Genomic DNA, 25,684 nt, shown 5'->3' with positions numbered 1-25,684 from the left:
ATTTCCGTAATTAATTTATGAACTTTTATAATTTCATTGCAAAGCTGGAACTTCAGACAACATTCCTATATAACTTTTGTAAAGAATTTAACTCTAAATTGTTAGTTATTAATTCTTCTTTGATGGCGTCTATGATTTCGTAACGACGACCATCGCGATCTTCCGAGAATATAATTAATACTAAACGAAACTAGAATGAAAATGTGATCAAAAGTTATATGAGAAGATTCGCAAGAACATTGTTTTTATAATGAGTGTATAAAGTTTCATATATTAATTGCCTAAAGGATAGTAATTAATGAAACACCAATGGCGTCTTCGACAACAATTCATATACCCGGCAGAATAATAATTAATAATTAATTAATTAGGGACAAATTTATATCGAAAAATATATTGGAAAGTTCTTGAAGGATCCGGCTTTAAGATGGAATTATAAAAGTTCATAAATTAATCACAGATATTGAGTAATTAGTGAATTTTCCACTGCCGATTTGATTTATTAAAATATATTCGGAGCACATAACCAGAGTTAGTAAACCGACTTCAGAGCCATCTATGATTTTAGACTCGAAGTTCGAGTTCCAGGGCGAGTGATTTTGTTTGATTTTGTTTGATTTTGTTTTTGGTAAAAAGAAAATAAAGCTACGATGTTTGTATGCTTAGGTACTTTTTATTCACTTTGAAAGTTTCACGTATACACGATAATTGTTAACTACATAATTCTTCGGTTCCTTTTTACATCTCGCAATTTATGTTTTGTCCTTTCCTTCATTGCACTGAAAATATAAATATAAGACAGCCAATAAAAATTCCTACTTTCTATAACATAGTTATAATGTAAATAATAAACTAACTCTTTCTCTTTCTTTATAACTTCTAATTCTTCTTGAGTTCCTACTTCGTCGTCACTTTCCCAATCGGTACTATGTTTTTTTTTCCTTTTTTTATTTACAAGTCCACGGGGTTCAACGGCTGGTTGTGAGCTTAATTTTGGATCAGTTAAATGATCATGAACTGATTTGTTCTTACCACTAAACTTTCTATTTAATATCACAGATTCTTCATCATCTTCCTCTGCTTCTTTACCAAATGATAAAAGTTTGAAGTCTCTGTAACAAAATCTTTCGTTACAAAGAATAATACTATCAGGACTAAATTCTGCAAACATATATGATTTCTACTTTACTGCTGATGTTTTAGTTTTGGAATTGTCCTTTACTTCTTTATTTTCCTGTATTATTATTCTTGGTATAATATCAGAAAATGGATTATTCAATATTATAGTTTTTATCAATCCTGGAGGATAAAGTGATCTATCATTCTACAAAACAGAGGAAATATATATATATCAATTCTTGATATATTTTCTTGTAAACATTAAATTTACCTCACCTGCAAGTGCTTCTTCAAGTTTAAGCATGTTATATATAGTTTCTTTGGTAACTTTACCAAAGATTGTATGTTTATTCTGCAAATCTGATGTAGGACTAAAAGTACAGAAGAACTGGGAACCATTGTCATCTTTTCCAGAATTAGTAATAGCAATTAAATCTCGCCGACAAAAACGTAATCTTGTATGAAATTCGTTCTAAAATACATATATGAAATAATTATTATATTTTTGTATAAAAAAGGAATTCATTTTATTTTCAAATGTTGTAGTTTCACTTTAAATGGTCCTCCATACATGCTTTTACCACCTTCTTCTATATCTCTTGGATTACCACCTTGTGCTATGAATCCTTTGATAATTCTATGAAATATAATGTCATCCTAATAACCTTCCATACATAATGAAATTTCTACATGCTTTTGGAGTTTCTTTTGCCCATAATTCTAATTCAATATCACCAACAGTTGTTTTCATTATAACCTAGCTATAACAAATATATTAGCTTTATAATTGTATAATACTTTCAAAATCAAATTTATTAAAATTTATTATTTACTGAAATATTATTAACTAATACTTACTTTTCCTTTAGTGGGTGGCTCTTGCATATAAATATTATTCATGTCCATAAGTCTCCTATAATAACAAAAATCCTTTGTCAATAATATTTCATATTAAATCTTTAGTCATTTATAAATCAATCAACCAAATGGATCTTTTCTCGAATAATCATTAGCAGTTAAGACATACCTTGTACCTCCTTTTGACATTGGCTCTATTGGCCAAAGAAGTCCATGTGCCACAGTCCCATTATTCTTACTGCTTTTATAGTTTCCACGTTCCTATAGAAATTTCTACATATTTGTACCTTAATGAAACATATACACTCTATATTCCATTTATCTTTACCTTTCATATTATAATATAACTATTATCAAGTGTTCATTCTCCATCTCTTCAATGATCCCCATATTTTCAAGTCGATGCCACACATCTGCCTCTCTTGATACATATGCTGCCTCTTTTATATTTCTTAATCTCGCATAATATGTATTTCCTCTTCTTACTGCTTTCATTTGAACTTCTCCTTTTCTATATGTATCGCAGATCCATCATTCTGAAACTTAATACATTAGCGATTACCATTGACTTTGACAACTGTTATTAATATTTATTCAGATCAAGAACACAACATACCTTTCAATCTCAATGTATTCTCTGTATCTTGATGTTAAAAGATGACATAGTCTAAATTAATTTCACTCCATTTTATCTGCCTCAAGCATCTCCTTTTTAAGAACCTCTATTTGACCACCAAAGATTTTTATCTCATATATTGTCAGATGGTTAGCTGATCTAGAATCCAATAGACATATCATATCTTACATATTTGTATCACTGCTTCAATTTTTATTGCTATAAAATATAATTCATGGCATCTAATGACTCCATACTGACATTCCATGAATCCAATATTTTTTACCTGTTGCACATGCCTGTTTATTTCAATGGAATATTGTCTTGAACCTACTTTACCCTGTTATAACGAACAAACCTAATCCAAAAGCACAATTTCAGAAATATAAGCAAAAAAAGGAAATTGCGCAGCACGATCTGACAGCCACTGACACATTCAGCACTATTTTAGATAAACGCACACACGAAACCGAAAAAAAATATCCAATCCCATTATGAAAAAAATCACTCTACCCGAATTAGTGAAAGAATCCTGTTCAAAAAGCCTAATTCAAAAGATAGAAGCCAAAGAAGTAAATTGCGTCGTACGATCTGACAGCCACTGAACACATTCGGCACTATTTTAGATAAACTAACACACGAAACCTAGAAAAAATATCCAATCCCATTATGAAAACAATCACTCTACGCGAATTAGTGAAAAAATCCTGTTCAAAGAGCCTAATTCAAAAGATAGAAGCCAAAGAAGTAAATTGCGTCGTACGATCTGACAGCCACTGAACACATTCGGCACTATTTTAGATAAACTAACACACGAAACCTAGAAAAAATATCCAATCCCATTATGAAAACAATCACTCTACGCGAATTAGTGAAAAAATCCTGTTCAAAGAGCCTAATTCAAAAGATAGAAGCCAAAGAAGTAAATTGCGTCGTACGATCTGACAGCCACTGAACACATTCGGCACTATTTTAGATAAACTAACACACGAAACCTAGAAAAAATATCCAATCCCATTATGAAAACAATCACTCTACGCGAATTAGTGAAAAAATCCTGTTCAAAGAGCCTAATTCAAAAGATAGAAGCCAAAGAAGTAAATTGCGTCGTACGATCTGACAGCCACTGAACACATTCGGCACTATTTTAGATAAACTAACACACGAAACCTAGAAAAAATATCCAATCCCATTATGAAAACAATCACTCTACGCGAATTAGTGAAAAAATCCTGTTCAAAGAGCCTAATTCAAAAGATAGAAGCCAAAGAAGTAAATTGCGTCGTACGATCTGACAGCCACTGAACACATTCGGCACTATTTTAGATAAACTAACACACGAAACCTAGAAAAAATATCCAATCCCATTATGAAAACAATCACTCTACGCGAATTAGTGAAAAAATCCTGTTCAAAGAGCCTAATTCAAAAGATAGAAGCCAAAGAAGTAAATTGCGTCGTACGATCTGACAGCCACTGAACACATTCGGCACTATTTTAGATAAACTAACACACGAAACCTAGAAAAAATATCCAATCCCATTATGAAAACAATCACTCTACGCGAATTAGTGAAAAAATCCTGTTCAAAGAGCCTAATTCAAAAGATAGAAGCCAAAGAAGTAAATTGCGTCGTACGATCTGACAGCCACTGAACACATTCGGCACTATTTTAGATAAACTAACACACGAAACCTAGAAAAAATATCCAATCCCATTATGAAAACAATCACTCTACGCGAATTAGTGAAAAAATCCTGTTCAAAGAGCCTAATTCAAAAGATAGAAGCCAAAGAAGTAAATTGCGTCGTACGATCTGACAGCCACTGAACACATTCGGCACTATTTTAGATAAACTAACACACGAAACCTAGAAAAAATATCCAATCCCATTATGAAAACAATCACTCTACGCGAATTAGTGAAAAAATCCTGTTCAAAGAGCCTAATTCAAAAGATAGAAGCCAAAGAAGTAAATTGCGTCGTACGATCTGACAGCCACTGAACACATTCGGCACTATTTTAGATAAACTAACACACGAAACCTAGAAAAAATATCCAATCCCATTATGAAAACAATCACTCTACGCGAATTAGTGAAAAAATCCTGTTCAAAGAGCCTAATTCAAAAGATAGAAGCCAAAGAAGTAAATTGCGTCGTACGATCTGACAGCCACTGAACACATTCGGCACTATTTTAGATAAACTAACACACGAAACCTAGAAAAAATATCCAATCCCATTATGAAAACAATCACTCTACGCGAATTAGTGAAAAAATCCTGTTCAAAGAGCCTAATTCAAAAGATAGAAGCCAAAGAAGTAAATTGCGTCGTACGATCTGACAGCCACTGAACACATTCGGCACTATTTTAGATAAACTAACACACGAAACCTAGAAAAAATATCCAATCCCATTATGAAAACAATCACTCTACGCGAATTAGTGAAAAAATCCTGTTCAAAGAGCCTAATTCAAAAGATAGAAGCCAAAGAAGTAAATTGCGTCGTACGATCTGACAGCCACTGAACACATTCGGCACTATTTTAGATAAACTAACACACGAAACCTAGAAAAAATATCCAATCCCATTATGAAAACAATCACTCTACGCGAATTAGTGAAAAAATCCTGTTCAAAGAGCCTAATTCAAAAGATAGAAGCCAAAGAAGTAAATTGCGTCGTACGATCTGACAGCCACTGAACACATTCGGCACTATTTTAGATAAACTAACACACGAAACCTAGAAAAAATATCCAATCCCATTATGAAAACAATCACTCTACGCGAATTAGTGAAAAAATCCTGTTCAAAGAGCCTAATTCAAAAGATAGAAGCCAAAGAAGTAAATTGCGTCGTACGATCTGACAGCCACTGAACACATTCGGCACTATTTTAGATAAACTAACACACGAAACCTAGAAAAAATATCCAATCCCATTATGAAAACAATCACTCTACGCGAATTAGTGAAAAAATCCTGTTCAAAGAGCCTAATTCAAAAGATAGAAGCCAAAGAAGTAAATTGCGTCGTACGATCTGACAGCCACTGAACACATTCGGCACTATTTTAGATAAACTAACACACGAAACCTAGAAAAAATATCCAATCCCATTATGAAAACAATCACTCTACGCGAATTAGTGAAAAAATCCTGTTCAAAGAGCCTAATTCAAAAGATAGAAGCCAAAGAAGTAAATTGCGTCGTACGATCTGACAGCCACTGAACACATTCGGCACTATTTTAGATAAACTAACACACGAAACCTAGAAAAAATATCCAATCCCATTATGAAAACAATCACTCTACGCGAATTAGTGAAAAAATCCTGTTCAAAGAGCCTAATTCAAAAGATAGAAGCCAAAGAAGTAAATTGCGTCGTACGATCTGACAGCCACTGAACACATTCGGCACTATTTTAGATAAACTAACACACGAAACCTAGAAAAAATATCCAATCCCATTATGAAAACAATCACTCTACGCGAATTAGTGAAAAAATCCTGTTCAAAGAGCCTAATTCAAAAGATAGAAGCCAAAGAAGTAAATTGCGTCGTACGATCTGACAGCCACTGAACACATTCGGCACTATTTTAGATAAACTAACACACGAAACCTAGAAAAAATATCCAATCCCATTATGAAAACAATCACTCTACGCGAATTAGTGAAAAAATCCTGTTCAAAGAGCCTAATTCAAAAGATAGAAGCCAAAGAAGTAAATTGCGTCGTACGATCTGACAGCCACTGAACACATTCGGCACTATTTTAGATAAACTAACACACGAAACCTAGAAAAAATATCCAATCCCATTATGAAAACAATCACTCTACGCGAATTAGTGAAAAAATCCTGTTCAAAGAGCCTAATTCAAAAGATAGAAGCCAAAGAAGTAAATTGCGTCGTACGATCTGACAGCCACTGAACACATTCGGCACTATTTTAGATAAACTAACACACGAAACCTAGAAAAAATATCCAATCCCATTATGAAAACAATCACTCTACGCGAATTAGTGAAAAAATCCTGTTCAATAGGCCTAATTCGAAAGATGGAAGCCAAAAAAGTAAATTGCTTCGTACGATCTAAAAGCCACTGACACTTTCTGCACTATTTTAGAAAAACGCACACTCGAAACCGAAAAAAAATATAAAATCCCGTTAAGGAAAAAATCACTCTACGCGAATCAGTGGAAAAATCCGATTCAAAAAACCTAATTCATAACATAGAAGCCAAAAAAGTAAATTGCGTCGCACGTTCTGACAGCCATTGAACACACTCGGCACTATTTCTGGAAAAAGCACCCACGAAACCGAAAAAAAATATTCAATCCCGTTAAGGAAAAGTTCACTCTACGCTGTTATAGCTAAAAAGCCTAACCGAGAAGCCTAATTTCAGAAATATAGACGAAAAAAGTATAGTGTGTAGAACAATTTCACAGGCACTTGCTTTTCCGTTACTTTGTTTCATATGTGCACCTTCAATCGTAAAATAATTGCCCCACTGGTTGGAGAACAATCTATTCTATGCAGAAGTAATGAAATATCTTAATGTACAATCAAAATTTAGAATGTAATAGCGATAATACATAACTATGTTGCAATTGAACGTCAAGATGGAAGGAAAAATTGAAAAAACTATTAAAATGCTGCCTACTCAGTAATGTTGATCAAATATTCAAATGGGCAGTCGAAATCTAGAATCTTCTACAGCAGATTGTAACGGACAATGTGGTAACATTATAGGATCCCGCACTCACACCACTTTATTTTCCGCATGTATCGTTATACGATTTACACTATGCAACATTCCTTTTTTCACATGTAGTATATCAACACCAAAGAAATGTTCATTCTTCGTAAAGTAATTAAAAGTCAATCAGCGATATCACTACTTCACAAAACGTTCTGAGATTTAATGTTTTATTTTGACGCGAGTGAATATTGCACGATGTTGCTATTATGCCCGCTTGCCACCAACTGGAAGTTGGCTTCAGCCGGATGTGCTAGGTATTTTTGTAGCGGGAAAATGTTGCATCTTTGAAATAGCTATGTGATAAAGCATCGATTTATAATATCAAACGATGTCTCTTATATTTAATAATATCAATAAAGCAATTATAAATATATTTCTGTTGCCAAAAGTTCCAAATTTCTATAATAAATTCATGAACTGGAATTATTAATTATTCCATTAAACTAATGGAAAGAGAAACCACTTTTATCTTCGGCAATGGTTCAAACACTCTATGCAATAATCGCTAATAATGATTTAAACAACAACGAATTCGTATCCAGAATTATATTAGAAAGCTCGTTAAGGATGTGCCTTTACGATGCAATTTTAATGGTTAATGAATTAATCATAGACGAACATGAAGTCACAGATGAAGATGAGTGATTTTGTTCTTGGTAAAAAGAAAATGAAACTACGACGGTTATATGCTGAGGTATTTTCTATTCACTTTGAAAGTTTCACATATACACGTTAATTGTTAACGACATAATAAACAATGGCATATAAATATTGGAATCTGAGTAGATGTTCGTATCACGGACCGTTGCGAGAAAAAAATGCGTCGTAATACATATGAAGTAATAATAATCATTATAACGACCGTATATGTATCTAACAATATATATACACATATACACACTACTCCAAATGATTTTATTCAAATGCATGAGTTATCCTAATAATTCTAGATATTGGTTTATCTTGCATCTACCTCTCTTATCATGTATCTCTTCGGCTTTCTCTCGTGCCAAATATGATAAGGAGTTATTTATTCCCTATTCATTTTCCTTTATATCTTTATCATCTTCAACATCATCTATTTTATAATTTTCTACTTTCTTCAGTTCCTTTCTTGCATCTCTCAATTTATTTTTTATCCTTCCCTTCATTGCTCTGAAAATATAAATATATGACAGTCAATAAAACCTCTTACTATCTATAACATAGTTATAATGTAAACAATAAACTAACTCTTTCTCCTTCTTTATAACTTCTAATTCTTCTTGAGTTTTTACTTCGTCGTCACTTTCCCAATCGCTATTGCAGTCTTCCTTCCTCTTTTCATTTGCAAATTTGAGTAACAAAATTTTTCGTTGCAAAAAATAATACTGTTAAGACGAAATTCTGCAAACATATAGATTTTTACTTTACTGTTGCTGTTTTAGTTTCTGAACTGTCCTTTACTTCTTCATTCTGCAAAAAAAGAGAAAATATTATATTTATACCAATTCTTGATATATTTTCTTGTAAACATTAAATTTACCTCATCTACAAGTGCTTGTTCAAGTTTAAGCATGTAATATATAGCTTCTCCAGTAACTTTACCAAACATTGTATGTTTATTCTGAAAATCTGTAATCTTGTATGAAATTCTTGTATGAAATTAACTAATACATATTATTTTACCCTTAGTGGCTGGCTCTTGCATATATGTATTACTCATATTTGTAAGTCTATAATAAAAAAATTCGTTAATAATATTTCATATTGAATCTTTAGGCATTTACAAATTAATTGACCAAATGGTTCTTTCCTCAAATAATCAACAGCAGGTAAGACGTACCTTTCACCTCCTTTTAGTATTGGTTTTGTTGGTTCAATCAATTGCATCTGCCACAGCCCCATTTTCCTGCTGCTTTTATAGTTTCCAAGTTCCTATAGATATTTCTACACATTTGTACCTTAATACAACATTTACACTATATATTCAATTTATCTTTTATCTTTTATAACTATTGTATACCAAGTGTTTATTCTCCATCTCTTCAATAATCTTCATATTTGCATGTCAATGTCACACATACTTCTCTATTGCTACATATGCTGCCCCTTTCTCTTCTCACTGCCTTCATTCGAACTTCTCTCTTTTCTTCATATACCTCAGCTCCATCATTCTGAAATTTAGCACATAAGCAATGATCATTGACTTTGACCACTGATATTAATATTTATTTAGATCAGGAATACAATATACCTTTCAATCTCGCTGTATTCTGTACATCTAGTTGTTATAAGAGGCCATCACCTAAATTAATTTCAATCTTTTGTCTGCCTAAGCCATTTCCATTTTGTGAATCTTTATTTGACCATCAAAGATTTCTATCTTGTATGTCATATAGTTAGCCAACCTAGAATCCAATAGACATATCATAACTTACATATTTGTATTGCTGCTTCAATTTTTTCTCACTATAAAATATAATTCTTCTACATCTAATGGTTCTACGCTAGTGATATTCCATGATTCCAATATTTTTCTACTGTTGCACGTGCCTGTTTATTTCAACAGAATATTTCCTTTTCACAACCAAGCTCTGCTATCACTAATAAAAGGTGGAAAAACAATAACTTACACTATTTAATGACAACTAAAGGTTATGTTAATAAAAATACTTACATTCTTTTCGTGATGCAGGCACACTTGCATGGACACAGCAATGCTTCCGGCGTTTGTTTGCATTTTTTTCTCATTTCCTATGCATTCTCCTGTTCATTTAGGGAAAAGTTAACAAATCACTCAATTTCAGTGATTAATTTATGAAATTTTATAACTGCGTGGTAAAGGCGTACCTTGGAATGTTTGTCGTCTGTCAGATAAGGAAATGAATGCTGATTGTCTAATTAAAGCGACTGTTTGGGCTGAATTTATAAAATAATGTAAAAAACTTTATGATTTGGTTTATTAAAATATATTAAAATATATTCGGAGCACATAACCAGAGTTAGTAAACTGACATCAGAGCCATCTATGTTCTTGTTACGGAACTCGAGCTTCGAGTCTAAAATCATAGATGGCTCTGAAGTCGGTTTACTAACTCTGGTTATGTGCTCCGAATATATTTTAATAAATCAAATCGGCAGTGGAAAATTCACTAATTACTCAATATCTGTGATTAATTTATGAACTTTTATAATTCCATCTTAAAGCCGGATCCTTCAAGAACTTTCCAATATATTTTTCGATATAAATTTGTCCCTAATTAATTAATTATTAATTATTATTCTGCCGGGTATATGAATTGTTGTCGAAGACGCCATTGGTGTTTCATTAATTACTATCCTTTAGGCAATTAATATATGAAACTTTATACACTCATTATAAAAACAATGTTCTTGCGAATCTTCTCATATAACTTTTGATCACATTTTCATTCTAGTTTCGTTTAGTATTAATTATATTCTCGGAAGATCGCGATGGTCGTCGTTACGAAATCATAGACGCCATCAAAGAAGAATTAATAACTAACAATTTAGAGTTAAATTCTTTACAAAAGTTATATAGGAATGTTGTCTGAAGTTCCAGCTTTGCAATGAAATTATAAAAGTTCATAAATTAATTACGGAAATTGAGTAATTTATTAACTTTTCTCCGTCGGAGCCCTTCTATCTTTTTCTATCCTCTCTCTGTCCATGTCTGTCACGTGACGAGCACTTCGACGACCTCCTTGCCTATTCTATGTTCCTATCACTTTTCCGAGCAAATGGTCCAAAATCATAGATGGCGCTGATCGCAGGCGGTAAAATTTGTATTCGAACTAGATACTAGAAATCAATTCGACAGTAGAAAATTAATAAATCTCCAAGTTTTTGTAATTAATTCATGAACATTTATAGCTGCACAGTAAAGTTGGAATTATAGGCAACATTCTTATACAATGTTTAATTTAATAATTAATACTTACACGAGCGATAAGTTTTGTATTTCCTGTAGTAAATAAGATTGCTATAGAAAAGTATTTTTCTTGCATAATATTCTTATTATTTTGTAATAAATATATACTAGCATAAGAAAGCGTAAAAAATAAATTGTTTTATTAAGAAATTTTAGTTACAATTGTTTACTTACAATGTTTTTATAGGCTAAAAATGAATACAAAATAAAAAATATATGGAAAAAAACTATGGACGGGAATCGAACCCCGCTCTACCAGTATAGGAATTCTCGATTTTAGCCGTTACGCTACAATTTAACTGTAAACATATTAGAAATAAATATGTAATTGTGGTGGTAATAAACTTTAATCGCAAATATCTTAAAAATTATTGAGTAGTTGCGGCTATAATGATATATTTTCTTAAACTGCATGACGATATCTACAAAACTGCAAAGTTTCAACTAAATCGGTGACCCGAAGGACTTACATTCTCCTTGTTAGGTAGATGGACCATGGAATAGTCAAAGTCAATTTTCTCGACAACGAAGCTTCGAATGAAAAAATTTTATTCTTTATTTTCGATTTATTTTTTCACGTAGAATCAGCCCCTTTCCGATTGTACTACTGTTGCTGGGACACCCTGTATAAACGCAGTGGTCGTGTTTGTAGTAAAAGGGATATGTTGAGAAGAAAATAGCAACGTTACTATTCTGTTACATTGCATTTAGATATTTCTGACTATGTTGTACACACTCTTAAAAAATTCAAAAATGGGAGGAAATTAGCACTGCATGAGAATTTTGTTGCAGGTATATTCAAGACTGGCATAATCAAGATCTACACCGTGAAATCCGTCGCAAATCGCAACTGTGTTGAGTTTTAGCCGAGATTTTCTTACGTCACATGGCAAATAACGTTGTTCTTGATTAAGGGATCAGTGTTCGCTGTTTAGAGAAGCTGAATGATAACCGTGGTGAGTTTCTTCGTCGATGAAACGTGTCTCATTGATTATTATGAAACATTTTTGTAACTAGTCGTTTGACAAAGCTGCCAAGGTAGTTAACATGGATGCTCTATATTAAAAAATCATGTCTGTTACGACTGACGTAAAGTTATGCCTATCATGAGCCACGACTGACGTAACTCATAGGATAGCCGAGAGATATAACGACAAAGCATGAAATTCTAGACAACCACAAAAAATCATTTATTTTTCTTACCATTTTTATATTTCTTCTCGCATCGATTGGTGAATAAAGAATACAGAGAGGAACGCATCGATTGGTGAATAAAGAATACACATAAAGAATCGTAAAGCGATAAAGCAGTCAGATAGTTAGAAATATATGAAAAATGAACAGATAACGAAATTTTTGTACTTCGTATTTTTCTCAGAATTTATATTTTTCTCACATCTTTGCTTCCTCGGATTTTTATATTTCGCGTGTTTCAGTTGAAAAATAAGATAAAACATTTAAGGCATTTCTGCAGTTAGGTGAATTACAAGCTTTAACCCTTTCACTACGTCAATGTTGGATATATTACGTAGCCATTGCTAAGTACGACTAAATAGATTCTCGGAATTACACGATGGAATTAGATAATGATATGCGAAAAGAGGAATGAAACGTATGAAGAAATAAAAATCGGTATCGGTTACGAAAGGGTTAGTTAAGTAACTGCAATCAGAGTTCTCGGAAACTCCTATTTCTATCAATTCTGGGAATTCCTCGGGTGAAAGAGACGCATTTCCCTAGAACTTTAGGGGAGAGGAATTTTCCGGACCGTTGGATGTGAAATTCGCGAAGAAAGTCACTGATAGTCGATGCAATTTCGAGTATTCCGATAGAGTTTCGTGGCAATCGAAAAATATCTCGGCGTTTCAGCCTAAGCTGATATGCCAATTTGCGTTTATGACATCAGGAAGCAGACAGGCGAGTGTCACGCATCTGGTTTGCATCTTCCACGAAGCACTGTTATGTCGTGTTATTTCCGCGATTTTCACGACGCTTCGATTTTAATAGCTAGTAAAAAATATTTCTTCTTTTTAGGTCTCCGAGGTGTATTTCTTTTCAATTTTACAGGCAGAATTAGCAATAGAATCTAGTGATTTATGATCATTTATTACAATTTTATCTGTACTTTTGTTCTCTCTCTTTTATTTTCTTGATATACGTCGATGAAGCAGGTTAAGTAGCAAGTTTAAGATCGAATGACACCGACGATGGTCTTTATGGTTTTACGATTTTGACCTATTCTCATCGACGCTGATAAAGGAACATGCTGATTACGACTCTTTATCGCCGGATGAAGCTTCGAGGCTTACGCATTCCAGAATAATCGTTGGATTTCCTGCTTTTATTGTCCTGTCTTTGCAATAGATCATGATATCAAATCGATAAACTTTATTGATAAAGTACGATATTGTTCGGCAATCTTTCGACACGATATTGTTGGTTCTGTCGCAAGAATCATCCGTCATTTTGGAGAACTGTATCTTTCGAATTATCTTATTCCGAGTTATTTTATTTTCTTACTAAAAGTAACAAAAGGTTAAGGAATTAGAGGAACAAAAGATTCGGATTACCAAGAAAAAATTCCACTAGTTCTTTAAAAAGAAATCCGAAATACTAATAATCCTGGAATTTCACGTGTAAGAACCTAAAATTCCTCTGTTTTGCGAGAACAGCACGAACCTCGTAAGTTTTACAATTCGGACGTGAATACCTCTTGCAACAGGCGACACGTGCAGCATCGGTATCGTGCATAGAGCACTTTGACAGAACCGACATAAAGTTCGAGGAACGAAAGAGAACGTCTACGTCGATAGTATCTAATCGACGCGCGCGCTAAAACTCAGCTTTACTTTGCACGAGTCAGTCTTTGTTGCAGCTCGCTGATCAAACATCCTCGGACAGTCGTTGGAAACTATCCTACCTGTCCTCAGTTACCAAAAACCATCCTCGAAAGAATAGTTGCCTTAGCACGACTTAAATCCATTCGCTTAATCACTTTCCTCACAGTGAATCTCGTTGCTTTTCGAATCATAATAATTATCCTTGCTATTATCCTTGTTATTATTTTTAGCATCCTTTCGTCTAAATCACCCATCCGAATTTTAAAGTCCTATTCTCTCGAACGGATTGTTTAATTCGAGTAATCGGCACTGAAGTGAAGTGAACTTTTCAAAAATTCGCGCCAGTTCGCGGGAGAATTGACTCCAGGATGATCTCCAAGTTTTGCGACGATTCGACGAATATATTCGAGCGATCATCTTTCGGATCGATTTGACTGCGAATGATCGTGTTTCCCGTAACGAAACGATTATCAGGTAATTACGGAATATCGCGATCGTCATTTACGATCTTCCGCATCGCATTTTTCGCGAATGATGATAAGACGATAAGTATCGATATGAAAATTCAGTGAATCGCTGGCGAAATTATCTTCGGGGATTACTGGCGAAGGATTAGGAGATTTCTAGGATAAAAAATTTGGTAGTTCCCGAAGATACTTGAGGGGAATGGAGAAGATCGAGAACGGAGTTTACGTGAGGCATTTTGTTAAGAAAGAACGAGCCGATTGGAGTTATTGGTGAACAAATGGAATATTTACAGAAACAGAATGGCTACACGAACGAGGCTTTTCAGATGGAAAATGTTTATCTGGAGCAAAGAGGGAACGACGTCGAGAATGTGGAGAAGACGAAAGGAGAATCGAAGGTGCAGCAAGAAACATCGGGAAATGGAACATCCTCCGTATGTGATTTTTATTTCTCTTTTTCACTGATTGACGAATAGTCGATAATTGCTTGTTCCAATATCACGCAGAATGGCAATAGGACGATAACGAAATCAATTTGCACGCAATTTCCATCTACTTTTCAACGTAATTCCGAGTTTTTCTCGACGACCTTTGTCATTTCATTTCATTTAATTTCATATTTTGCCTTCGTTTCCGTGTCGTTTGCGCTGATTCAGATCTGTCGTTAAATAAAGCCGTTCTTTTTTTAATCGTTATATTCCGCTTTTAATTCCTCCGTGTTGTCATCGCGTCTTTGTTCAGAGTAATCAGGATGCCGTTTATCTCGATGCCTTTTTACTACCAAGTTATATAGATAAAACGTTTATTGTACCTTACGCGTAACCTTATTTTCATTCTTTAATTTCGTTTTCATTTCCATGAAAATTATGCGACACAATTATTTTAATCGTAGAGGATCGTTAGAATGCTTTTATCATTTTGCATTACCGAGTTGCAGAAGAGTTTATTCGCTTTTCGAAACATTTATTATTTTCGTCTTTAACGTTTTTATTGTCCAAAGAATATAATTAGGCTAGAATTAATTAGACTGGCAGTAGAAAATTAATGAGAATTGTTATTATTAATCCTTATAGCAAATTTTAAGGGCGTCGACCAAAATAATTCGGAGGAATTTACTAAGATTAACAATCTTCTCCTGAAAGTTAAAACATTTTCACGTTGTGCATTGTTCGGTATTTTTTGAGAAATCTACGAAGGCGGATTCGATATATCGGTTTTAGAGTACTAAAAGGTATAATAATCGTTGCTATATAATTCTTACTGTAATTATTATGGTATTATTAATTTTGTTCCATTGGTAAAAATGAAATGGTAACAGTTTTCGCTTTTACTTTTCTAAAATCTATCCCCCAGAGAGAAGAATGGGGCGGAGGTCTGCAATTTTTAATGGCATGCATCGCCACTTCTGTTGGCCTCGGAAATGTCTGGAGATTTCCGTTCACTGCCTACGAAAATGGAGGTGGTGCTTTTCTGATACCTTACATCGTCGTTTTGCTGCTCGTCGGCAAACCGTTTTACTTTTTGGAAGGCCTCATGGGTCAATTTACCAATAAATCCTGCGCGAAGACTTGGGCCATGGTACCGGCCATGAAAGGTAACGACTGAAATAAAAATTAATAGAAAAATTTGTTTATTAGATGTCTCTCGTTTAGATACCTTACTTAATAAAACATAAATGCCATTTTAGGTTTGGGATATGGCCAAACGTTTGCGGCCTTATGCGTTGTCTCCTATTATTGCTCTTTAATGGGTCTAACACTTTACTACCTCGCGGCTAGCTTTCAATCCGAGCTACCTTGGTCCTTTTGTCGCGAAGAGTGGAAGGATGAGTGCATCGATACAGTTTCGAAAGATAGCAACAAGGATACTGGCTTCTTCGCCGATAACAATGGTACCCGTCGCAGTTCTGCAGAACTATACTTTAGGTTCGTAAGCAGAACCTAAGAATTTTTTAAACGATTTAAGAAAAGTAAAACGAATTTCCTGGATAAAGAAGAATTTCTTAATAATCTTATCTTCAAAGACAAATTTCTATTTATTACGCAATAAACGTCTTGAACATTATCTTTAATAATAACTTCGATGTTGTAATTCTCACAATTACTCTGGAATTTCTTTCTAATAATAGACCTGTCGTTCGTAGTTTATTACATTATACACAGATAGCGATAATTAAAGCAGTATAAAAGTCAATATTAACTTAGCAATAAGCTAGTTTCCAGTAACTGCAAAAGGAAATAGCCTGGGGCCGATCATTTCGTCTAATCTAATAATTCCAGTGTCAAGTCCTGACCAGTTTCTAGACCGTGTCCTTTCATTTTTGCATTTTTCTACTAACTACCGACAGTGTAATTTTTACTTTCTGTAATACTCTGTGCCATTATTTTCCAGGAAGATCGTCCTGAACGAGTACGAGTCCATCGAGGATGGGATCGGGGCGCCCTCTTGGCAGCTCTCCATCTGCTTATTCTTAAGCTGGGCAACGATATTCGGAGTCCTGTGTCGCGGTGTGAAGAGCACGGGGAAAGCAGTATACTTCCTTGCCATATTTCCTTACATTGTCATGATCGGTTTATTGATCAGGGCCGTGAGCCTTGAGGGTGCACTCGACGGAATTCTCTTCCTTGTTACCCCGGAATGGCACAAGCTCTGGCAACCGAATGTCTGGTACGCAGCCATCACCCAATGCTTCTTCTCTCTTTCCGTCTGTTTTGGTCCAATCATCACGTACTCGTCTTACAACAACTTCAAACAGAACGTGAGCAGGTGAGATTCGTAAAGTTACCGACCACATATGGAATCCCGAAGTTCAGGACGGTATATTTTTCATTTTGGAAAATAAAATAATCTGGATCCCTAGAAAGGGACCGAAGGGAATGATTTGTCATGGTTACTCTTTAAGTATACCTTTTTGCATATATGTATCTTTTCTTAACTCAAATTTAGTTCAACGTCGATGTACAAAATGTTTCACTGGATTTCAGAGACGTGATGATAGTGACCACTCTGGACACATTCACCAGCCTAATAGCAGGTTGCACGATTTTTGGTATTCTCGGTAACCTGGCTCACGAAGTGGGTATTACGGACATATCGAAAGTAGTTCGCGGTGGTACAGGCCTGGCTTTCATCTCTTATCCCGAGGCTTTGGCCCAATTTAATGTTGTTCCCCAACTTTTCGCTGTTCTGTTTTTCGTGATGATGTACGTGCTCGGCGTTGGAAGCGCTGTGGCCCTTTGTGGTGCCGTTTTCAGCATCCTCTGTGACTCTTTTCCGAATGTGAGACATTGGAAGCTGGTACTTCTCATCTCTGTTTTTGGATTCATCGTTAGCCTCGTCTACATCACTCCTGTAAGTATTAGAGAAGCGTTCCATTTTAGCACATTCCATTTCATTAGGATTTCGTCAGGATTTAAACGGTACCAAAGTGCCATTCATTTCTGCTTAACCAAATATATATATATACCGTTTTAAAGTTTTTAAAGGTTTCGAAAAGTTGTTACAATATTTCTAAATTATTTTTAAAGCTTTCTAAAATTTTTTGAATTTAAACTCTCGTTTGAATGTTTTCATAATATTCTCAAGTTTTGTCGCGGGACATGTCAATCAGTTATTCAAGTTTAATTATTCAAGGGAGGTCAGTGGTTCGTGACGTTGGTCGACTACTATGGCGGTACATTAGTGGCAATCATCGTAGGAGTGTTGGAAATGATATCGGTATTCTGGATCTACGGTCTATCGAATTTCCTCAATGACATCGAGTTTATGTTAGGGCATAGACCGTCGCTCTACTGGAGGTTCTGCTGGGCTTTGATTACTCCGATATTAATGATCGTCATCCTGATGTACAGCATCATCACTTACGAACCACCTACTTACAACGGCGTACAATTTCCAACGTACGCTTATGGTAACTAAACACTTTGTACTCCTATCTTACATCCTTCGTCCTTAATTAATATTCAAATAGCGAATGACCAGACTGAAAAACAGGGTCATCTCTCCTTCTCTGGAAAAATAAGGTTCAACGATTACATCGAGATGCATGCATTTGTGAAAACTAAATGTACAGTACGTTCAGAAAGTCATAAAATGTTCTCTCAAAACGACACTGGATCAAGAGAAGACAGTAACCTGGACAAAAATCATTAATGAACGCTTTCGTTAATTAATAATTAAATCTAAATTCGAATAAAAAATTAATATCGTTGATATATCCACAGGAATTGGCTGGTCTCTACTATGTCTAGGGATCATCATGATCGTTGGCTGCGTCTTACAAAAACTGGTGCAGCTGAGATCACGATCGTTGATCGGAGTAAGTGACTTCCAAGAATACAAATTAGAATTGCAAAATTGAATTATAATTACGATTTAACAATTTGCATTCCATCCCAGACTATCAAAGCAGCGTTCAGTCCCTGCGAGGAGAAATGGGGACCCAGTGACCTTAAGACTCGCCTAGAGTGGAAGGAATTCATAGCAGAGAAGAAATTTCGGCACAGAGGCGGTTTCGTCGAGACTTTTTTAAAGTAGAATTAAAAGGATTAAATGTATGAATGTCTGTACCATTCGATATCCTTCATTTCCTCTCACCAATTCCTCCGGGACAAATACCCGGATTGACCATACACTTTTATGCAGCTAGAATAGATCCCAAGGTGAACAGTGGAGAGTAATTTTTTCACTGGAACGAACGACCGATTGATAAGACAGACTAGTATTAATCTCCATACCAGTCATGCTCGAAAGCATTCGTATAATTACCATTAATAACGTGGCAACGTGCAGAGGAAAACGCTCGGGCGCATTCAAGCGTGAAAGTAAAAATCAGGGCAGCGTATTTTTTCACGGTCCGCTAGTATTTTCTTTTTTTAACGGAGAATGACGTTGTATGGAAAAGAATTCGTTTTGAAATTCCCAATGAAAACCAGTCGGTCGTGCGCAAGAGTCTATCGTTTACGATCGCGGATCGTTCGACGTGCACGATTTACCAAACAGACCACGCCATCAGAGGCAGATTTGTCGAATACAATTTCGAGATTATGCATACCTTGTGACCAGGTGTTGTTAATTCTAAATGTAAATCTTGTTATAGTTTCGCTCAACAAAAGTGACCATTTTTCTGCGCGTGTGTTCGAAACATGACGTGCACTGTGATCGCCGTATGGTTTAGGTGCGCGGTGAACGTATTACACTCGAATAATCCTGCATTTCACGAAGTAATTCGCTCTACTATTTCTTAATCTACTTCTTATGGAGCCGAGAAAACTTCATCAACTATGGCCTTCGATATTTTTCAAGGCCATCAGGATCATTCAAACGTGAAGAAACACGTTTATTACGTCAAATTTTAGAACCCTAAATTTGCAGAAGAATTTTTTAACAAATTTTTCGAAATAGTTTGAGTAAATTTTTATCGATTTTTTGTGAGATTTGTTTTCCTGTACACACGATCGTTTTAGAAGCTTATGGTGTTAACCGAAGGTAGGGAAGAAGGTTTAATTGGTGTGAAGTTTAAGAGAGATTTTCTCGAGACAGGAAAAATGCAATTCTGCACTCGAAAGTAATTTGAATACTGCTCTTCGTAATGCACTAAACGTGAATGGCAAAATCGATCTGGGAATGCAGTAATTAAAACGACGTAGGAAAACATTTGTTTGTTACATCACGACACAGGGTTATCTGATATCTGTGACTGATACCGACAAAAAAATCATGGTAAGGTACAAATTCTATTTCCTCTTTCACAAGAGGTGGCTTCCTCCTGTTTGTATACCAGATTCACACGTGTGAATCACGAATTGACGTATGGATATATCTTCGAGTCCACTTGTCTTGGTTCCATATTGTTCGACATGCATACGTTCTCATTACGAGGATATTTTATATATTCATAAACATATTTGTAATATAATTGCGGCGTAAATATCGGGATAAAAATTTTAAACAATTTTTCTCGACATTTTCGAGCCATTTTACACGAATATAATAATGTTGATAGATAATTATGGCATAACTATAATATAAATTTTTAATATAAATTAAAATATTCCATTAGAGAAAGAATTTGCGTAATTTTACTTTACAGTTTGAATTCAATTTTCTCCAGCGAATTGCAGTACAGAAATTTGTTTTTCTAGATAGAGGAGCTCTTTGCACGAAGGAATAACGTAGAGGAGAAAAGGAAATGTCCAGAGGGAAAAACTGATATTCGGAAAATGGCACTATAGCACTACCTGCTATTTTCGAGATTTCACACGGCACGTTGTTTATGCGAGTGAACAAAGTCGTCGATCAGTCTTCCAAACGCTTTTGCCTCGCAAAGATCGCGCTTAGATCACTGGAGAACGATTCATGGTGTAATCGCACGCGGGAGTGATTATGCGCTGCACAAAGGTTCGTATTTTTCGTTTGATTATGCGAACATGGCATAAATTATAGAAGCATCCGTGATTACTACCGGTAGATAAATTTTGCAGAACAATTTGCGGAAGTTTAGTCTTACACAATGATCGCTGCATCGATCTGTCGGATAAACGCGGATTCCCGTTTTCGTTTTCTCCAAGTTTGATAATTCTTCTTTTTTATTATCGATATACGAAACCTGTCGATTCTCGTGTATATAATATTTTCTAATTTGTTGCTTCAAATGTCGAATACTTTTCAGAAGCCTAATCTAAATTGCAGTTGTAAACTCGTATTAACTTCTTAACTCGTTTATCTTGATGGCTACGTTAGCCCATCCTTCAATTATCTCGACATAATTTCAAGACACACTACACATCGTACTTCGAATCATATTAAAACACATTAAACGATATTAAATTATATTCCTATCGATATTAGACCTGATCCTCACCGCGAATCTTACTATAGCGTAAAAATGTATGCAGATAGTAATAATCAAAGGAATAAAATACTAGAAATAAATTGACGTATGTATACTCTTACTATCTTATCTCAATAGAGGTCCACTAATTTGGTCAAAAGCAGCTACACGTTTGCAGTAATTAAACAAAATTTCTAAAAACAGTTCCCTCGACTAGCAAGATATATCTGCGGAATTAAAATGCATTAATTTTCGTGATCCACGTTTGGAGATCGTGCAAGGAAATTTTCTAAAGGTACTCGATGTTATTTGACGTAATGTTCTTCACGAAAGCGTCTTTTAATTTCTATTAAAAGCATTGTTCCATATCTTTGTGCACGATACGGTATATCAGGATGAGTCAATGAATTAAAATTTTTCCATCCAATTTTTCCGAGTTTCCATTCCAGCGATAACACGCTCCAACTTCCTGCTTTATTTCTTACCCGATTTGCTTGGATTTTTCTTTGCTTTTCTTTCAAGATCCCATGCATGAACCTAAACGCGCCATTGTCGAGCGTCTCGAACGAGAGACGACGCGTAAAAAGAGCAAGGGAGGTTATACTTCCTCTTACCATTATTTCATCCATTTGTCGACCGATGGAATCGCAGATCAAACAACGTTTCGTTCAAAATCCTCCCCGCTATCAGACTTATATCTGCCTGTAATTACGTGTTGGCCGCAGACCAGTTCACACGTAGTCAAACTGTAGAGAAATATTCGCTGATATGTCGTTATGGGGTTACGTAAACGGCGGGGTAATTGAGAAGTTTGTGGTGTTTAATTGCGACTGCGGAAATCGCGAAATAATGACAGAAAGATGGTTAACGTATGTAGTTTCTGTTCGCAGAACAGTTTCGTCAACAACGACAGCGTGGAAGGCTCGTACAGGCTTTCTATGATATCAGGAAACGAGAAACCTCTTGAGAATGGGGTGAGTTCCTCTTGCATTGTTCCCGCTCTTAGAATATTTTCGTTACTAATATTTCCTGGAAAATTTCAAGATGTTACGTTGATATTAGTTTTATTATAAGCTACGCGATACTGAAGAAGAAAACAATCTAATTTGTACACTATTAATATTAATATTAATACTACTTTTGTTATATATTCAATATCTCGAAAGCTTTTTGTCCTAAATATTCTTAAATATAATTTCTAGTATTTGTACATCTCTGATTGATTTTGAAGATTGATTTAAATCATAATGAATCCAAAATTAGCATTACTGGATTAAAATAGTGTGACAGAAATAATTGTACATTTTTTCCAGTCCACAACTGCTGCAGTTGAGGATGAAAGCGGAAGAGCTCAATGGGGTAGCAAAGTGGAGTTCCTGATGTCCTGTGTGGCGTTCTCGGTTGGTCTTGGAAATGTTTGGAGATTCCCTTACACTGCTTATGAAAATGGCGGTGGTGCATTCCTCGTGCCATATATCATCGTGTTGTTCATTATTGGCAAACCCATCTACTACATGGAAATGATATTAGGTCAATTTAGTAGCAGGTCCTGCGTACAAGTTTGGTCTGTCTCTCCTGCCTTCAGAGGTACCATAACTGCCATAAACTCTAGTTATAATGCACGAGGTGTCCCATTAATCCTCTTCATTTCTCTTTTGTATATCTACCTATCTGGTCTTGGACCAGTAGTTATATTTATTTCTTCTTTCGATTATAGCTTCGATACAAATGGGATGCTACGTATATTAACAGATATATGGGAAAGTTACAAGGCATAATTCCCTCGATTGTTTCAGGTATCGGTTATGGTCTGACCATTTCCGTTTTCTCAGTCGTCACTTACTATTGTTCCCTGATGGCACTGACGGTGTATTATCTGCTGGCCAGCTTTCAGTCTGTCCTTCCCTGGGCTTTTTGTTGGCCGGAATGGGGAGATGCCTGTTTCGACAGTACTTTGGCTAGCAACGAAGTAACAAATATCAGCAAAAGTAGCTCAGCTGATTTATACTTCCGGTAGGTAGTCCGAGAACTCCATAAATATCCATTAAATAAATTAAAGTCGATTAACCAAGAAAATACATAATAATTGTCTTCTATCCATATTTAATTAGCTACATATTATAGTCCTGACTTTAAATTAATTTTAACGTAACCTTACTCTCAGAAGAATTCTCTTTCTTTTCTCTCATCCAGCAAAGTGGTCCTGAACGAAGCTGGGATCGAAGATGGACTCGGACTTCCATCTTGGAAGTTGGTCCTTTCTCTACTCGTCAGCTGGTCATTTGTCTTTATAGTACTCAGGAACGGTGTGAAAAGTAGCGGAAAAGCTGCGTATTTCCTCGCTCTGTTCCCATACGTCATCATGATAACCCTTTTGGTGAGAGCAGTTACCTTGGATGGAGCAGTCAATGGCATAATATTCCTTTTCGAGCCAACTTGGGAGATGATCTTAAACCCATCCGTATGGTACGCAGCCGTGACTCAATCCTTCTTTTCTCTTGGAGTTTGTTTCGGGGCTGTTGTCATGTATTCCTCCTACAATCGTTTCGACCATAACGTACTGAGGTAATCAAAATTAATTGGTTCATTCAGCGTTTCTATCTAATCCCAGATAATTCTCAATTTCTTGATGAAAAGGACACATCGATCAATATCTCTCACCTCTCATCACTATCTGCACAGCTCAGAGTCTTATGATCCTTTAAAATAATATTCCTCCAATTGGGTGATTAACATAAAATTTATATTCAATCCGAATTATTTAAAAAATCTCGATTATTTTCTTTAATTAGTTCTTTTTCTTCGAGTGGGACTTTCAGTGACTAGAAGAAAATGAAAGAATTATTATGTACGTTTACATAAATTCAATTTTGTTAAGATCTTATGTGCAGAATGAGTTGTGTAAAGTCTCGTAATTATTCCCAAACATTTTATTATTTTTATTTGATAAAATTCAAAATCAATTTTTCAGAGATTGCACGTTAGTGACGACCATGGATCTAGGCACGAGTCTGATAGCAGGAACGACGATCTTCGGCATCCTAGGCAATCTTGCTCACGAATCTGGTAAAGAGGACATCAGTACCGTGGTTCGTGCAGGGACAGGGCTAGCTTTTATCTCATATCCAGAAGCCTTGGCAAAATTCACCGTAGTTCCACAACTGTTCGCTGTGTTATTCTTCTTGATGCTATTCATCCTGGGAATCGGTACCACCGTGGCGTTCACAGCGGTTATCAGCAGTGTCATCAAGGACAGATTCCCTCATTTGCAGGATTGGAAGGTAGCTGGTGGCGTTTCTTGCGCTGGCTTTCTGGTTGGGATCGTTTATTGCACGAGTGTACGTGTTAATTCAAACCTTGCACTTATCGAGCCTTTGTGATACAAAATATTCCTCAATATAACATACAACTAAACAAATCTATACCGAGAATTAACAAAGATCTTTTATGAGTGAAATCGTGTCCTACTTTTTACTGTTTCAAGCTTATTTTCATAAAAGTCTAGCTTGATTCTTAGGAGATGAGTGGTTCCATACGATTAAGTTTGACATGAGCCTCGATTCTTCCTATAACATGTTCCTCCAATGAAAATCTTAATAGAATTGCGATCTGATGTATTATTCTTCCTTTCTGTCAAATCTCCTAGGGTGGACAATATATCTTAAATCTGGTGGACTATTTTGGAGGGACGTTTATCATAGTATTTCTCGCTTTCTTCGAAGTTATCGCCATTTCCTGGGTATACGGTAAAGACTGTGAGACTTTATTGAATATATTCTCATCGATCGCAAATTTGATTTCTTACGTCTTCTACAGGAGTCGACAATTTTCTGGACGACACCGAGTTCATGGTAGGCAGCAGACCTTCGTTCTACTGGAGATTCTGCTGGTGTTACCTAACGCCATTGACGCTTTTGTCGATCCTCGTCTACTTTCTCACGGAACTCACACCCATTAAGTACAATGGCGAATATTACCCCACTTCCGCCTATGGTATACACGACTTACACGACTTATACGCGATTTTTATACTAGTCTATAAACTCAAAAGCCTACAGTTTTTCTACGAATTCCCATAGACTTAAGGTCCGCAGATGTACACCAGAAATTCCGTTTTTCAGTTGCTGGTTGGCTACTTTTGGCGCTGGGAGTGATCCAACTTCCCATCTGGATGCTCGTTTGCAGATTCAAGCAAGGCAAAGAAAAATCCTGTTTGGACGTGAGTAACGAAGTATGAAAATGAAAAAAAGGGAAAGA

At 35.4% G+C, this 25,684-nt stretch overlaps 2 protein-coding genes across 5 annotated transcripts in view; both read left to right on the top strand.

Moving 5' to 3' along the window:
* Positions 1 to 14,525: 14,525 nt before the first annotated feature.
* Positions 14,526 to 19,131, top strand: LOC108551067 (sodium-dependent nutrient amino acid transporter 1). 2 transcript variants are annotated; one of them, XM_017905075.1, is made up of 10 exons: positions 14,533 to 14,602; positions 14,698 to 14,821; positions 14,889 to 15,029; positions 15,949 to 16,189; positions 16,283 to 16,520; positions 16,987 to 17,361; positions 17,580 to 17,946; positions 18,229 to 18,505; positions 18,819 to 18,913; positions 18,994 to 19,131. In XM_017905075.1, exons 2-10 carry the CDS (start codon positions 14,795 to 14,797, stop codon positions 19,129 to 19,131), a joined length of 1,899 nt encoding a protein of 632 aa, XP_017760564.1. In that variant the 5' UTR covers positions 14,533 to 14,602; positions 14,698 to 14,794. The 2 variants fall into 2 exon arrangements, with proteins under 2 accessions (XP_017760565.1, XP_017760564.1); XM_017905076.1 differs by lacking the exon at positions 14,698 to 14,821 and having other exon boundaries at positions 14,526 to 14,602.
* A 1,782-nt stretch (positions 19,132 to 20,913) lies between these two features.
* Positions 20,914 to 25,684, top strand: part of LOC108551062 (sodium-dependent nutrient amino acid transporter 1) — a 5,081-nt gene continuing 310 nt past the window's right edge. The window contains exons 1-9 of one of the 3 annotated variants that reach the window (XM_017905068.1): positions 20,914 to 20,994; positions 22,318 to 22,401; positions 22,741 to 23,014; positions 23,224 to 23,440; positions 23,621 to 23,992; positions 24,399 to 24,765; positions 25,074 to 25,173; positions 25,244 to 25,420; positions 25,549 to 25,646. In XM_017905068.1, coding sequence (XP_017760557.1) covers positions 20,980 to 20,994; positions 22,318 to 22,401; positions 22,741 to 23,014; positions 23,224 to 23,440; positions 23,621 to 23,992; positions 24,399 to 24,765; positions 25,074 to 25,173; positions 25,244 to 25,420; positions 25,549 to 25,646 — 1,704 coding nt within the window. In that variant the 5' untranslated portion in view covers positions 20,914 to 20,979. Of the gene's footprint in view, positions 20,995 to 22,147; positions 22,226 to 22,317; positions 22,402 to 22,740; positions 23,015 to 23,223; positions 23,441 to 23,620; positions 23,993 to 24,398; positions 24,766 to 25,073; positions 25,174 to 25,243; positions 25,421 to 25,548; positions 25,647 to 25,684 lie in introns of those variants that run through there. The other 2 variants (XM_017905069.1, XM_017905067.1) reach the window with 2 other exon arrangements.

The sequence above is a fragment of the Eufriesea mexicana genome, unplaced genomic scaffold, assembly GCF_001483705.2.
Source record: "Eufriesea mexicana isolate 0111107269 unplaced genomic scaffold, ASM148370v2 scaffold3653, whole genome shotgun sequence".
Classification (NCBI taxonomy): Eukaryota; Metazoa; Arthropoda; class Insecta; order Hymenoptera; family Apidae; genus Eufriesea; species Eufriesea mexicana.
The sequence above is the reverse complement of the archived record's forward strand: the minus strand, read 5'-3'. Positions and strand labels throughout refer to the sequence as shown.

Bases quoted from the DNA above. Each gene is read 5' to 3' on its own strand.
- LOC108551067 (XM_017905075.1), top strand. From the start codon at position 14,795: ATGGAGAAGATCGAGAACGGAGTTTAC. The intron at 15,030-15,948 runs GTATGTGATTTT...TCTATCCCCCAG, and splicing joins CGGGAAATGGAACATCCTCC to AGAGAAGAATGGGGCGGAGG. The intron at 18,914-18,993 runs GTAAGTGACTTC...ATTCCATCCCAG, and splicing joins GATCACGATCGTTGATCGGA to ACTATCAAAGCAGCGTTCAG.